We start from the raw sequence: 13,781 nt of genomic DNA on the forward strand, positions 1-13,781 counted from the left end.
CCATATAGGACTAAAGGAGGGTTAATGTCGCAGATATGAACGCTGGTTAAAAGAGAAATCTGACGCTGTCGATTTCACATTACCGTGGTGTGTGTGGTGATGCTTCTGGTACCCAGCGCTACCCTCGCAGCATCCGCCTCTCACGCCCCTGCCGCTCGGCTATCCCCCGGTAGGCAAAAAAAAAGAGACCAAACCTCAGGTAACACAGCTGCTCTTCTTCTGATGGTGCTCCAAATGCCAGAATGTTACACTGACGTTAGATTGGGATATGAGCGGAAGACGGAGGGAGCGATGCCCTTGTTTTCGGCTGTATGGAGGGAGAGAGAGAGAAAAAAACGCTGGGAATATTACGCTGGCGTCCCCTCCCTCTCGGCGTTTCTTAACCCGCCCACACTGCGTCCTTCTCTTACTCTCTCCGGCCCCCACCAGCTCCCTGCCAGACTGCTGCTCTTGCTTTTTTTTGTATTGAATGCACGAGGAGTGACTCAGACCCCGACACAGCAGTTCATCTAATCACGCTAATTTTCATCTCTGCCCCTGTTTGACGAGTGACAGACTTCACTGCCACTCTGCCCCTTTTTCCCAGCGCCCGCATCCCCCTATAACCAGACTGCAAAATGACGTCATATCGCCCCTTTTTGCCCTGTGCTCCTGTCAGACAGATGAAGGGAAAAGGCATGGGCATGGGACAGACGCGTGCACGCACACTCACTCTCACACGTACAAACACATACACAAACACTCTCTCTCTCTCACACACACACACACACTCTCACATGATGACACCATAACAATCACAGCTCAGACACCCTTGGTTTTTGAAATCCAGCATTTTAATGAACATTACAAAAAATGTATTTAAAATTACGTTTTTTTCCCCGTTTTCTTTTGTACATTTGGTAGGAATAAGGCAAAAAGTAGTCTCTTGAAATAATAATTCACATCAATTAATAATCACCATGTCATGTATAAATATTACTAAAATCTGGGCTGTTGCTACAGTGAGGTGCTGTCCTCCCCATGTGTCTCTGCATTTGAAAGGGCGGCAGTACCATGCCTTCCTTCACATACCATGGATCAGACCATCCAGCCCAAAACAGAAGCATTCCCACAGTGGAAATGGGATGTAGCTAATTCACACTTTTCAACTACTTACCAACTTGCTGTTAAAAAACATGAAGGAACAGACCATGGGTGTCTGTAATGAATTAGTGAAAATCACTCAATACAAAAGTGTTTTTTTTTTTCTTCTTTTTTTTGTTTCAGTTTTGCTTCCAGTTCAAAATGAGACAATTCCTCAGTTCCAAAACAGCCCCTGCCCCCCTGTGTGTGGAGATCTGAGAGGGTAGGATAAGCGATAAACTGTGGTGAATTTATGGCCTGGTGGAGTGCAAGGAGAGGGCGATTTCCACACTTTCAGATCTATAAAGTCAGGGCTGAGGGCTGGGTTTGAATCAAGGCAGACAGAAGAGGAGCGTAGAGAGAGAGAGAGAGAGAGAGAGAGAGAGAGAGAGAGAGAGAGAGAGAGAGTGTGAGTGTGTGTGTGAGAGAGAGAGAAGAGGATGGATGGCAGGAGAAGTCGTACAAAATGATTAAGAGGAATAATAGGAGAACAATGCAAATCCTTTCATGAAATCTTATCCAAAGCTACAAAATTTTCTTTTTCATAAAACCTCCTAAAATTCTATAAAATCAAGTCTTTCATCACAAAAAAAAAATGTTTCAATCAAATTAAAACCAGAAGAAATGCAAAAACATTCATTGATAATACAAGGCCATTTTGAGTTGAGTGTTAGTGTACAGTGTGATTTACAGTGCTTCGTATGACCGTTGGGCAGCCACTTTCGACAAATGACCGCCCCCGAATATTATCATACCTGTCAGAGCAGCAGTCTCTCTTTTCCAACAAGCTGTATGCATGTTGTATTATTACATTTGAAAGTGCCAAATACATTGTTGCTGTGCCTAAACCTTGGTCCTGTGAAGGCTCACTGCTAGATGCGGGGGCTCGAGGTGAGACAGAAAAACAGAACAAAATATATCAGAGCCAGTGGCTGGCTCTGAACCCGTGCTTGGTGAGTGCAATTCTGTGTAGACAATACTTAAGTCTCAAGTTCAGCTAGTCCCACATGTCTTTAAAAAAGAAAAATAAACAAACAGGAAATCACCCCTGATTGGCTCACAATTACCCATGTGGCACAATGATAATTTCCTGTAAACATTTCTCCAAATGTTTGAAAAAACACCCATCCCATTTAAAACACAAAAATATATAGAAAGAATTTTTTTTTACATGGACATATAATATATATTACTAAAGGCCTTAAAATATTTTCCGATCTGTTCCGTAAAAGTCACAGTTCCCTTCAGTTGCATCCTGGGTGGATATTCAGCCACAGAGAGACCTGGGAGGAAACAGAGATTTAAAACATCATACACACCTCTTCATCTCTCGCTTTGATAACATTATTAACTGGTTTTGTTAATTTCATGTGACTGACTGAGAGTAACACTCGTTTACCATGTAAAGTCTTAGTCCTGCTTCGTCTCACTCCGTTCTTTCTTAGGCACCAGCACCTTACGGAGGTATGGCAAGATTAAATAGGCTGCGAAGAAGAATAAGTGACCGCAGAAATAGATGGACGAATACACCTGGAAGACAGAGGTGACAGAAAGACAGAAAAGGAGAACATTGTTAGATGTGATCTTTTCTATGCAATTCTAAAAGACAGTGAAGACAGAGTTCAAACTAAATTCTTTTAATTGAAAAAAAAAGAAAAAACTTTACAAAATAAAGTAAAGCCAGATTACTCTTCTCTGCCGATTGACTGTTCACTGTGAATGGCTCCACATATGGTCAATTTATGACTCACCAGTTTCTGGAGCAATGTTCACAGACAGCCTACAAATTTGTCCTCTGTAATTGATGAGTTTTAAAATGTAGTGAAGTACAATACTTCATTTAAAACATACTTAAGTAAAAGTAAAATTACTGATAAAAAAAACCCTCAAAAAAGTACAACTACAACAAAAAGTAATTGAGTAAGTTAGAGTGTGTAATTTTTACATTCATGCTTGGATATAAGCAAGAGCAATTACATTTTACTACAGACAAGGCTTATGGACTTGCTGTGAAAATGCTCATTCAGTGTTATAAATTATATTTACTCATGCAGACAGAGGGGCTGGGCTGATCGGGGGGAAAAAAACAAAACACATGAAGAAACACATTATCAGGGTGGACACTCTAACCCTGCTGGTAAATTCACATCCAAACCACAAGCACTTGGATCATCGGTGGAAGAAATCAATACATATTATTTTGCATTTTTGTAAGCCTGTCATGATATTAGTCAGACTGACAGATTTAGAGATTTAGCCGTTTCCACATTCAACACTCAGCAAAACTGGAAGAATTAATAACTTTGTAATGCAACAATACAGTGAGACTGGCAGCAACAATAGCGAGTTAGCTGTACCCCACAAATACCCAAATGACCCGTGCGGTTCCATAAATCCTGAATTACCTTGAGCCATTTGTCATAGGTGAAGAGGCAGAATGGCACCAGGGGGTAGCCCATGAAGAGCCAGTGGATAAACTGCTGCACTAAATAGACGAGGGGGTAGAGCGGGCTGTTGGCCAGCTTGGTCAGCAAGGGACTGTCCTTCACTAGAGCCTGGGCCTGTCACACACAGACGACACACACAAATACGATTCAGCAATGGTTATAGTGATTAAACAGAGGAATGGTTACATAATAAACTGACTCCTAATTGCAAATGTTGTCAATATTTAATTACAAATACATTCAGCAGTGAGGTGCATTTGATCAATAGTATTATGTCACTAAGTAATAAGACGTGATTCTGAGAGGTTGTCTCTTGTTTAAAATTCAACCACGGATCTCTGAAGCAGCCTTTCCCTTAACTAAATATGCATAATTCAAGGTGCAACCACAATGTGTCTCTCAGTCAAAAAATTTGCAGTTACCACTCACAATGAAATAAATACCCATAAGGTTTGAGTATAAGTGTCCTGCACATTTCAATTTTCAAATGAAGCTACTTAATAATAATAATTAATGAACTAATAACTAATGAATACTCATATTGTCCCAAAATCAAGTAGCTGATGTTCTGTTTATTAAAGGCAGATTGCGCTACATATCACCTTGCATATGAGATTTAAAGGAGTATATGTTCATTACAAACAGGTCTACCAGCTCCCTCACAGTAACCACAGATTTTATTTATTAATTAGCTATTCACCACCGTTTAAGTTGCCTATCCCTGCTCCAGGGACTAACCTCTATCTCTAGTATACCTGTCTCTCTACATGGACGATGATGAACTCCATGGAGAAGCACATGATGTAGCCGGAGTGAAGGCCGTGCCAGATGGTCAGGAAGAGCAGCGTGGCCACCTGAGACAGCATCTTATTGCCCAGGAACCTCAACCGCTTGAACACATGCCTAAAAAGCAAACCAAGAGTTTGGCATTACTTCTTTTTACCATGAATTAGGGCAATCAGGCTACAAATGCTTAATGGATTCTCCATCATTGTTTGCATGACTACTTATCAATTAGCACTCCCTTTTACCTGTAAATTATTGTTGCATAGCAACTGAGATTATATTGAAAATTTCAACAACTTCACATCCTCAAGAAGAGTGCTCATCAATTCAATGGTGGCCTATTCTACAATATTATAATACCTTTGACAAGTGCACTCACATCATGTTAAATATCCCCAAAGGAGTGTTTTTTTTTTCTTACAGCACATTGGGGACTGGCCCCGGGGGAAACTTAATCTATAGAAGGCAGGGCCAGACGGCAGTAAAAAAAACAAAAAACAAAAGGAAGTACATGAAGTAGTTGAAGTACAGCTCATTGCTCTCCTCACACCACCTGGTCAAGCCTCTCTCCTACACACTGGTTTCAACCTTATGCTGCATGAATGGACACTTCAAACAGTTCTCAAAAAAGGACCACCCTGAACAACTTGTATATTTTAATCATACCTACTCCTACTTCTGTAACTTTAGTGCACCAGGTTGTTCTTTCCAGAAGTGTCTTGGAATGAACGATGTAAATGTTACATAGCGTTACCTGATCCAGGTTAAATCCTGTGCAATTGGACCCGTTCATTACTAAACTGCTTGAATGTGTGCCAAGGGAATAATAACTCAGTAGTAATGCATACATGACTATAAATACACAGACCTGTTTAGCATGTAGGTCAAACAATGAGAGCATTTTAAGTGCCACTTCTGTACTGTATACCGCCATGGGCATATCTGCTTGCCCTCTAGAGAGAAAGCTCTGAAAGGGCCAGATATACAAGCATAACTGTAACTAAACAATTGATAGCTCTATTAGTTATCATCTGACAGAACTTCCACATTGCTACAGTTTAGCAACTTCTACTTCCATTCTGCAGCGAACAGAAATTATTACAAATTCCCACTTCCTCTTCCATCCTCTGTGTCTCACGTACTTTGCATAGTAGCAAGTTAAAGTAAGCTGAGGTAGCGAGCTCAGTCAACTGAAATGGACCAAATAAATTGGGTGCGTTCAATAAATTGCTTTGCTTGCTGTGCTCGTCATCAAATGCTGTCACATGTTCTGGAAATTTCATGCATGAGTCCCATGCTGAAGAACTGTAATTGTCTGAAAAACACAAACTTTTGAGCCCCTCCCAGGATGTCTGCTCCCTTCAGTTTCCTGTGATAAACAGCTTTTGCCAGGCGATTCTGCTGCCGTTGAAACAAAGTGTGGAGAACCCTTGGCATGTGACATTACTCATTTATTGTGACGCATTGCCAAATATGCAAATTGGATTAGATCTTCTCCCCCTGTTTCATAGTCATCAGTCAAGTAGATGGTTAACTTTTACAGCACCACTCTGGGTACAAGCTACAGAACTGGAGAGATCATTCAGGCATGACACTGACCTTGCAGCCCAGGCATTTGTGTTTATATTGAATGAAGAAATGGTTCCTGTGAAGAGTGGCGTCGTTTCAAACAGCCACACCTTCATATTGGCACAGGCGTCCCACTGGTGCTTACCATCCTGGCCCACACCATTGTAGCCTAGTCCAGAGAGTATACATACACCCTCCTGAAACACACAACACACGTGCCAGATCAACACTTAAGTAAAATCACACCACAGAGCACAAGAACCAGATAAACTGGGCCTTTAAGTATTTCTTCACACTCGTCAGGGCGCGACATCAAAAATATAATCTGCATGTATGACTCTATGCAAAAGTATGTAAAAGGCTAGTGTGGTTGTGGCGATGCCCTCATAGGCTTTGGGAAGTGCATGTTAGCATGTGGTTGAATGCAAATGAGGCCTACCGTATGTTTCAGGAGGCAAATTGGTAAGCCACTAGTGATTTGCTATCATATTTGCGACTCATTTATACGATTTGCTACTCCTTTTCAGCCTTGCGAAGCAACCACTTTCTGAACAGAGATTACCAGATCAAGAGAATACTTACCCCTATAACCCAACAGCTGACATATTTATATAGACTGACTTTAGCCCAAAGGAGAATGAACACACAGCGGTACCAGAATGGCTGAGCCTGTAGAAAGGAAGTTTTACATTTTAGAATGTGAAAAAAAAACTCATCAAGCTTTACGTTATCTTACATTGAATAATGTATGCAAAATTAACAATGATCATTTTCAATTATGTTGTCTTTCTCACCTCGTACTCATCTGTTAAGAAGTAGCTGTCTGGGTAATGTGGACTGAATATTGTATATATAATCAGGCAGAGAAGACCCAGAGCAAACCTCTTCATAGCAGGTATAATACTGGGAGAGACAGGAAAGGAAGAGGTGGGGGATGAGAGCAAGAAACAAAAAAAAGAAAAAAAGATAGGTTAATAGTGTTAATTGAAGGGCTGAAACACTGAACAAATGTCTTATTTTTATGGTGATAAGTAGTTGGTGTTTCAGCTCATTTCACTTTCCATCACCCCCCCAACCCCCCTTCCCCTCTCCTCTACCTATTGGGGGGCTGTCCAGGGCAGTCGGTGAGCTCCCCTGCCACCAGCCTCTGGTAGCTGCGCAGTGTAAATTGGGGCCCCACCAAGAAGCCGCCATAGAAGTAGGAAAAGCCACACACCTCCAGCAGAGAGGGCACAGAGGGCAGTGCCGCCTTCTGCTGCTCTGGATTGAGCTGGGACTGGGATGTAGGGATACAGGAGGAAGAAGAGGAGTGAAAAGGAAGAGAGGAAGAGAGATGGGAAAGAGGGTCATGGGGAGATGGTTTACAAACAAACAAAGAAAAAAAAAGAATAGAAAAATAGGAATGGACAGACACGACATTTTAAAAGGCACAATGATGAGCTCACTCCCTATCTAGTTACCAAGGGTTCTTTTGAAATTTGACCACAATCTAGATTGACCGCTAACTCAATTTGACTGCACTAAATAGTACTTAACCGGCTTTTAACTACAGGCTGTAAACTGAATTGTTTCTAAGCACTGAAGAGCGACCCCTGACATTTATCTGAAGCACTTAGGAAGACACTGATAATACCAGCCTGACAAGGAACAAATTTATGGATTTTCTAACATAGATAAAACAAAATGAAAAGCACAGCCTAAAGACTGGATAGAATAATAATGTACTGAAGCAACATTGGGCAGCTGCCAAAGAAATATGAAACTATGTAAAAACCAACACAGATACGCAAATTGCACTACAGGAAACCAGACGGAGAAGAGACAGCGTGATAAGTCAGTAGTCTTCTGGCTGGTGGGTGCAAACTAACAATAATCCCTCCTATCGAAAACACAATCTACCCTCGCTCTCACACACACACATGACAGAATAAAAAAGTAAGCTAGAGATCAAGACAAACTAACACAGATACATTGAGCAAAACTGCAAAAAAGAACATTCCAAGACAGACAATACAAATACAAATTGACCAGTGATCAAATAGGCAAGAGAGATCAATCAACTCACTGGTTCCTTCCCACCGTCATAGTAATCAAATGACAAACCTGTAATCAGAAAATGCAACTGGTGTCAGAGGCTATGTTAGGGTAACTAAGATTGTCATAGTCGTTAGAATGAACACCTTATAGCATGCCAAGGCCCTCTAAGCAGTTTAGTAGCAAGCTAATAGTTCACTAGGGAACAGAGGGAGATTGCAACTACAGCAATAGGAACATGTCAAATCTAGCACAATGAGAAAGCTTCTGTAGTAACTACTTTGACGAGACAGCAGGGTATATCCCAAGCAGAATAGTGAGTGATAATGGATATGGTCAACTTACCAATAAGTTTTAGCGTTAGGACACAATGAGGCATGGTCCATTTGATATCATACTCCTCCGTCGCTGTGTAGTAATAGCCCGCTAGCAGGTATACCTACAGGAAGACAGAAAGAGAGGAGAGAGAGAGAGGGAGAGCTTGAGTAACAATTGGACCGTAATCATATCTCTGCATTATCAAATATCACTAAACTGGTATATGATTAGGGCAACTCAAAAAGGCAGAAAATAAGAGGAGAGAAAAGCATGAAAACAGGACATTTCCAACAGAAATCAATGGAAGTGTTCCGTCAAAAAACTGAAATAATTCCTATTTAAAAACCTGGTATCATGACTGTATGTCACAGAGTGTAAGCATTACATGTAAGAGCAAGTGAGAGAAAGGGCATACAACATGCTTACAGGCAATGTGTGACGAAGCAGACATCCGACATAAGCATGTGCACATGCAGGACCTAAGCCACTGCAGTGAAAGTCTAATGGTGGACAGAAAGGGGGCTAATAATATAAAGTGAGCCTGCATCCCAACAAAGCACATGGAGAAAGGGGCACAGAAACAGGGGGAGACCCTCACCATCTGAAAGGTAAAACTGCTCAGGACAGTTGTTACCGTCCTTCCCATGAGCCTCAGCATCAGGAACTGGACGAGGATGCATACTGCGGAGTGATAGATCTGAGAGCCTGAGAGAGAGAGACAGACAGAGGGGGGTGGAGGAGGAGGAGGGGGGGGGTAAGTGCAGTCAAGTGTGACCTGTAGGACTGGACATGACAACAGCATTTTTCCTCCTTAGTTCAGTACTGACAGAGACAGAGAACGGACAGCAAGACAAAGACATGACATACATCCGATTTGAAATGAGCTTTCAAAGAGGAATGGAAGACAGAGTATTTCACAAAGAGAAAGAGAAAGCATCAGACCTGCTGTAAAATCCAAGTGCAGCCACAACAGAATAAAGAAACAAGAGATCAGTGTTAGCAGGCCGTGTTTACTCAGCATACCGCTCTCATCCATGTGAGAGAAGCTCTATTCATCCATCCATCCTATCTACAATTGCATTGCTTACTATTGGTTGTTTGTCACATTGCCAATTTAGAAATGTATGTTTATTCTACTGTTGCACTCATTGTACAATAAGTTGCTCTGGACAGGAGTGCTGGCTAAATGATTAAAAAGTAACATTTACATGTAAATCTCCATTGGTCAAACCTGCTCTACTATTTCTGCAATTTATTCAGTTACAGAGTAAAATATTTACTTTCTCATGACTTAGCAATAGGTGATTATCCATCCACATTACTGGGGGACAGACCTAACTAGGACTACAACTAGACATCCCTAAGCCACTCAGTTCCAATCCAAATGTGGCAAAAGTGCTTTATATTTTCATGTAATATTTCCTTCGCTTCGGACTGGTTTCTGAGCTGGGTGACATGGACACATGGACAGAGGGCAGCTTGAGTCCTTTGGAAGACGCTTTTTGGCTCAAAGGACACATTTGGCTTTGGAAATGGATGATAAAAAAACTTAATATAAAATACGCAGTCTCATGATCTTGATGTCAGCCCACAGATGCTGAATTGAATGCAGCCTTGCAAGCCAGACGAGTCTCGCGAGTTGCTCACACTGCGAGACTTGTCTCACTTGCGTGGCTAGTCTGGCGTTATTTCTTACCCGCCCATGGCTGGACTAACAAGTTACTGGTCAGAGAAACTGTTTCCACAAATAACTGACTTTGCTCAAACCTTTAACTCCGCTTCAATCTACAATGCCTAATGCACATGCAAATAACACTCAGTAGGTTAACTAGCTTTCCCATTGTACAAAGTTAAGAAACTGATTTGGTTGAAATATACATTTGAGCGCCGAGTTACCTTCAGCTCATTTACCAAAATCTTGGAAGGCAAATATCACCGTTACAGAGCTTTTTCTCTTCTATGTCAGACCTACCTATACTGTTGTTCAGTACTGACAGTTTGTAATTAGATACATATTTAAAAGTTGATCCAAAGTCAATCCAAAGCCATAATGAATCTATGCAAAATGAGCAGTGTACATGTTATTAATAGAAATTGTTTATTATTTCTTCATGCAGCAAGTTAGCTAGTGTTTAAACTGATGTGCTCAGCAGGAGCAAAGTACTTCATATTGGAATTAATATCTGTAAGCATTTATACATAATGTTTATATAAGTGAAGCTGTTGAGCTTGGCTTCAAGTACTTGTTTTGTAGCTGGCACTGACGTACAATGTTATCAGTAGTGGCCCTCACACAAATCATAACAAACTCATGCAAAAGGAAATGGCCTATAAATAATTAAGAATAGCCGTATGATGAAAGAAATCGTAAAAAAAATAAAATAAATACTATTATTTTTTTTTAATTTATCGCTGAGTAATAGCCAAATAGATATCTATTCAGTCAGTCTACCTCCAACACAGCCCCTTTCTCTCCCTCTTCATCTCACCAAAGTTGAATGCTGCTAGAGCCAGTCCAGAAAAGGTGTTAAACAAGTGAACAATGGTGGCAGGCTGGTGGAAGAAGAACCGTCGGTACACCAGGGCACAAGGGTATCCTGCAGGAGAGAGGGGAACAGAGAGGAACAGAGGAAAACTGTTACGGAGGCTACATGCATCAACATTAGCTAAGTGAGTCGTTGTGAACAACAATGACCTTGTGCCAAAGCACTGCAACCTCCAGATAAAGCGGGGGCATATCTCAATGTGGCAAACACACACCAACACTGCCCTGCTGCTACTACATGTACGCATGAATGTGTATGTGTGTGTGTGTGTGTGTGTTACTATCACGAGAACTGGCACAACCTTTTATGTTTGACTACGCTGCAAGCAATGTGGCGAAGTCAATAGCAAACTTGCCAATTGCATGGCTGGTTATTTAGGTCCAACCCATGAAGCAGTTATTACAAAACAGGTTCTGAATAAAACAGAAGACATGATGGAGGATAATTATAAACAACAACAGGAAACGACCATGCAACAAAACGGGTGAAGAGTAGGAGTCAGCCAACAAAACTATTTCAATATAATGATCTGCATAGCGTTGTTCAGTCTATTGTTGGTGTGAGTCGACACCAGTGTGACTAGTCAGGAGAAACAACAGAAATCAGACATGTCCATGTGTCAGAGCAAAGTTCAGAGAGGACAGCCGTCCTCCTCCCACCTCCCCCACACACATACCGACCCTGTAATGTGAACCGACCTCTCTAGTGCTACGTGTTATTTACAACTTAACTATACTCAACAGCAGAGCAAAACAGTAAAGCAAACCATGACACTTTTCTCAAAACTCAGTGACTGGTCGACTATACTAGGCTCCTACAGATGCACACACGACGTTATCGCTCTATGGACGCTGATTTAACCTTAATGGCACAAACACAGAAGTTAGCCGTTGGTGGTGATGAGTATCCACTGTTACTGCATGTACTGTCAATATGCTCAACTCGCCACTCGGTCTTGCTAGGGGATATGTCATTCATGAGACAGCTTTCTATAAAAGACTAATTTGAATGCCCGTAATTGATTAAGCTAGCTAGTTAGTAACGTAGTAGTAAAGCTATACAACTCGTTTGCAGCCTGTGTGTGGCACTGTTAGTAGCTTTATAGTACCTGGCTGAGCTAGCGTACGTTAGCGGTGAATGAGTGCAGTGATACAGTGCAGAAGAGCAGCTCAGCACCCAGCAATGTCACCGGGATGAGTGTAATGTTATCTAGCTACGACGAAGACTGTCAGTGGTTGCAGAGGTAAAACTCACCAATTAAAACAGATAAAATGAGTCGAACCGCTGGTTCTGGGGAACCTAAAGACTCCGACAATTTCTCCATCAAGGGAGCCGCCATCTTTCTTGTGGGCGGAAGTGGTTGTCAGCGCTGTGTCTGTAATCTGGACTTGTGGCAGGCACACACACACTCCTATATCTGCCCTGCTCGATCCTCCCTGGAGACACACTGAAACTGTGATTCTCCACCCCAACTCCTCCTCTTTCTACTCTCTCCTCCCTCTTTACTACACTTTTTTTCCTGCTCTATTTTCACAATATGTCCCCAACAGTTGAGGCTAGGCTGACAGTAAGTTACTACACAGTCACGTAACATGTGATCAACCCTCTGTGTGTCTGTGTAGATGCATTTTAGTCATCCAGGTAGTAAGATGTCAAAAAAAAAAACACAGTAGAAACAAATTCCATTGCTTCAACTATTCATTTTAAGTCCGGTGGATTTTGTTTCTATTGTTTTTGGACATGCCTTCTGTAGCAACTTTTAACCTTGGGAACGGTCCATGACATGGGAAAGTTAAGTGCATGATTAACAACCATTTATTTCAAAACTGACGTAGCAAAGTGGTGTAAATTGCCCCCATGTGGCGAGATGGATGAACAGCAAGTTCAAGTCCACTTCCCAGCAGTAACTTTTACAGCAGTATTTCTCTTTAGATTGGAGATTATCTATCTAGATATCGAATATTTGGGGACGTTACACACACTTTATAATAAGCATAGCACTATGCTCACCTGCCACATTAATATACGCATATAATCCATTGCATTTGTAGAACTCTGATTTGTAGTTTTCTATATTAACTAACTCCAACACAGGAATAACATGCTGCACTCAAAAGACTGGATTTTTTATCATTTCACAATGTTTGGGGGCTTCTATTTGTACAAGAAGCCTACTAGAAAAATACTAAAGAGCAAAATTCCTACTGATGAAATAATCCTCTTCGTACTTGTATATTCGACATACAACACTTAGTTATGGTGTTTTATAATTTCCCCATTATAAAACTACCCAAGTAAGCCAATAGTAGAAAATGAGAACTATAATGTTAATTTACACTGAACATCAAATTAAACACCTTTAAATTCAACTACATCAATGTGATAAATATTTTTTTTTATAGCGAAATGCATGTTGGGTATTGTAAGTACCGCTGAATATCCTCCAATCAAAACCCATTTTACTACTCCCAGGAAGGACAAAGGGGCGGGGCAGTTTCGTCTCAGCCAATCAGAGAGTGAATCCATACAGCAGGCCGTTTTAACGTTTGCTCACTCCAAATAATAGATTTCTACAACAGATTTTCAACTAGTCTTAATTCCAGTCAACATATTTATAATGTAGTAATTTTGAGCAGTCGTAATTCTAATCAAGTGAGTTTCACATGACTAGTCAAAATATTAATTATAGATATCTAAAATCAATCTATGACAGTCAAAATGTTAATTCTAGATATCTAGGTATCTACATATTTGAAATTATGACTAGTAAAAATGAAAAAAAATATATTTATAATTAGATTATAATTAGTTGAAATATTAGACTAATTAAAAATATCAATCTGTCAATCATGACTAGTTTAAATGTTAATTGGATGTCGGTAACTTAACAAGGACAAGTTACCTGATCACTGACTTCCATTCATCCTATGGCAAAACATGTTGATCACTCGAGCTCGCT

General features: G+C 40.8%; 1 protein-coding gene and 1 non-coding gene across 2 annotated transcripts; both read right to left on the reverse strand.

Moving 5' to 3' along the window:
- Positions 1-857: 857 nt before the first annotated feature.
- On the reverse strand, positions 858-12,200 carry lpcat3 (lysophosphatidylcholine acyltransferase 3). Its single transcript, XM_071516051.1, has 13 exons — positions 12,077-12,200; positions 10,766-10,873; positions 8,875-8,981; positions 8,304-8,397; positions 7,990-8,027; positions 7,022-7,200; positions 6,719-6,827; positions 6,507-6,593; positions 5,955-6,121; positions 4,325-4,472; positions 3,528-3,683; positions 2,522-2,652; positions 858-2,405 (listed from the first exon to the last, which is right to left on the reverse strand). The coding sequence occupies exons 1-12, from the start codon at positions 12,159-12,161 to the stop codon at positions 2,533-2,535; spliced, it is 1,398 nt and encodes a 465-aa protein (XP_071372152.1). The 5' UTR covers positions 12,162-12,200; the 3' UTR covers positions 858-2,405; positions 2,522-2,532.
- A 768-nt stretch (positions 12,201-12,968) lies between these two features.
- Positions 12,969-13,023, reverse strand: LOC139642043 (U7 small nuclear RNA). Its single transcript, XR_011694999.1, has one exon. It is a non-coding gene; the product is annotated as a U7 small nuclear RNA (small nuclear RNA).
- Between the last annotated feature and the right edge of the window lie 758 nt (positions 13,024-13,781).

The sequence above is a fragment of the Centroberyx affinis genome, unplaced genomic scaffold, assembly GCF_046629955.1.
Source record: "Centroberyx affinis isolate AG114_WGS23_722 - 3 ecotype Tasmania unplaced genomic scaffold, CSIRO-AGI_Caff_v1 ptg000035l_1, whole genome shotgun sequence".
NCBI lineage: Eukaryota > Metazoa > Chordata > Actinopteri > Beryciformes > Berycidae > Centroberyx > Centroberyx affinis.

Bases quoted from the DNA above. Each gene is read 5' to 3' on its own strand.
- lpcat3 (XM_071516051.1), bottom strand. From the start codon at position 12,161: ATGGCGGCTCCCTTGATGGAGAAATTGTCGGAGTCTTTAGGTTCCCCA. The intron at 8,982-10,765 runs GTGAGATGAAGA...TCTCTCTCTCAG, and splicing joins TCTAGCAGCATTCAACTTTG to GCTCTCAGATCTATCACTCC. The intron at 6,828-7,021 runs GTAGAGGAGAGG...TGTCTCTCCCAG, and splicing joins CCTGGACAGCCCCCCAATAG to TATTATACCTGCTATGAAGA.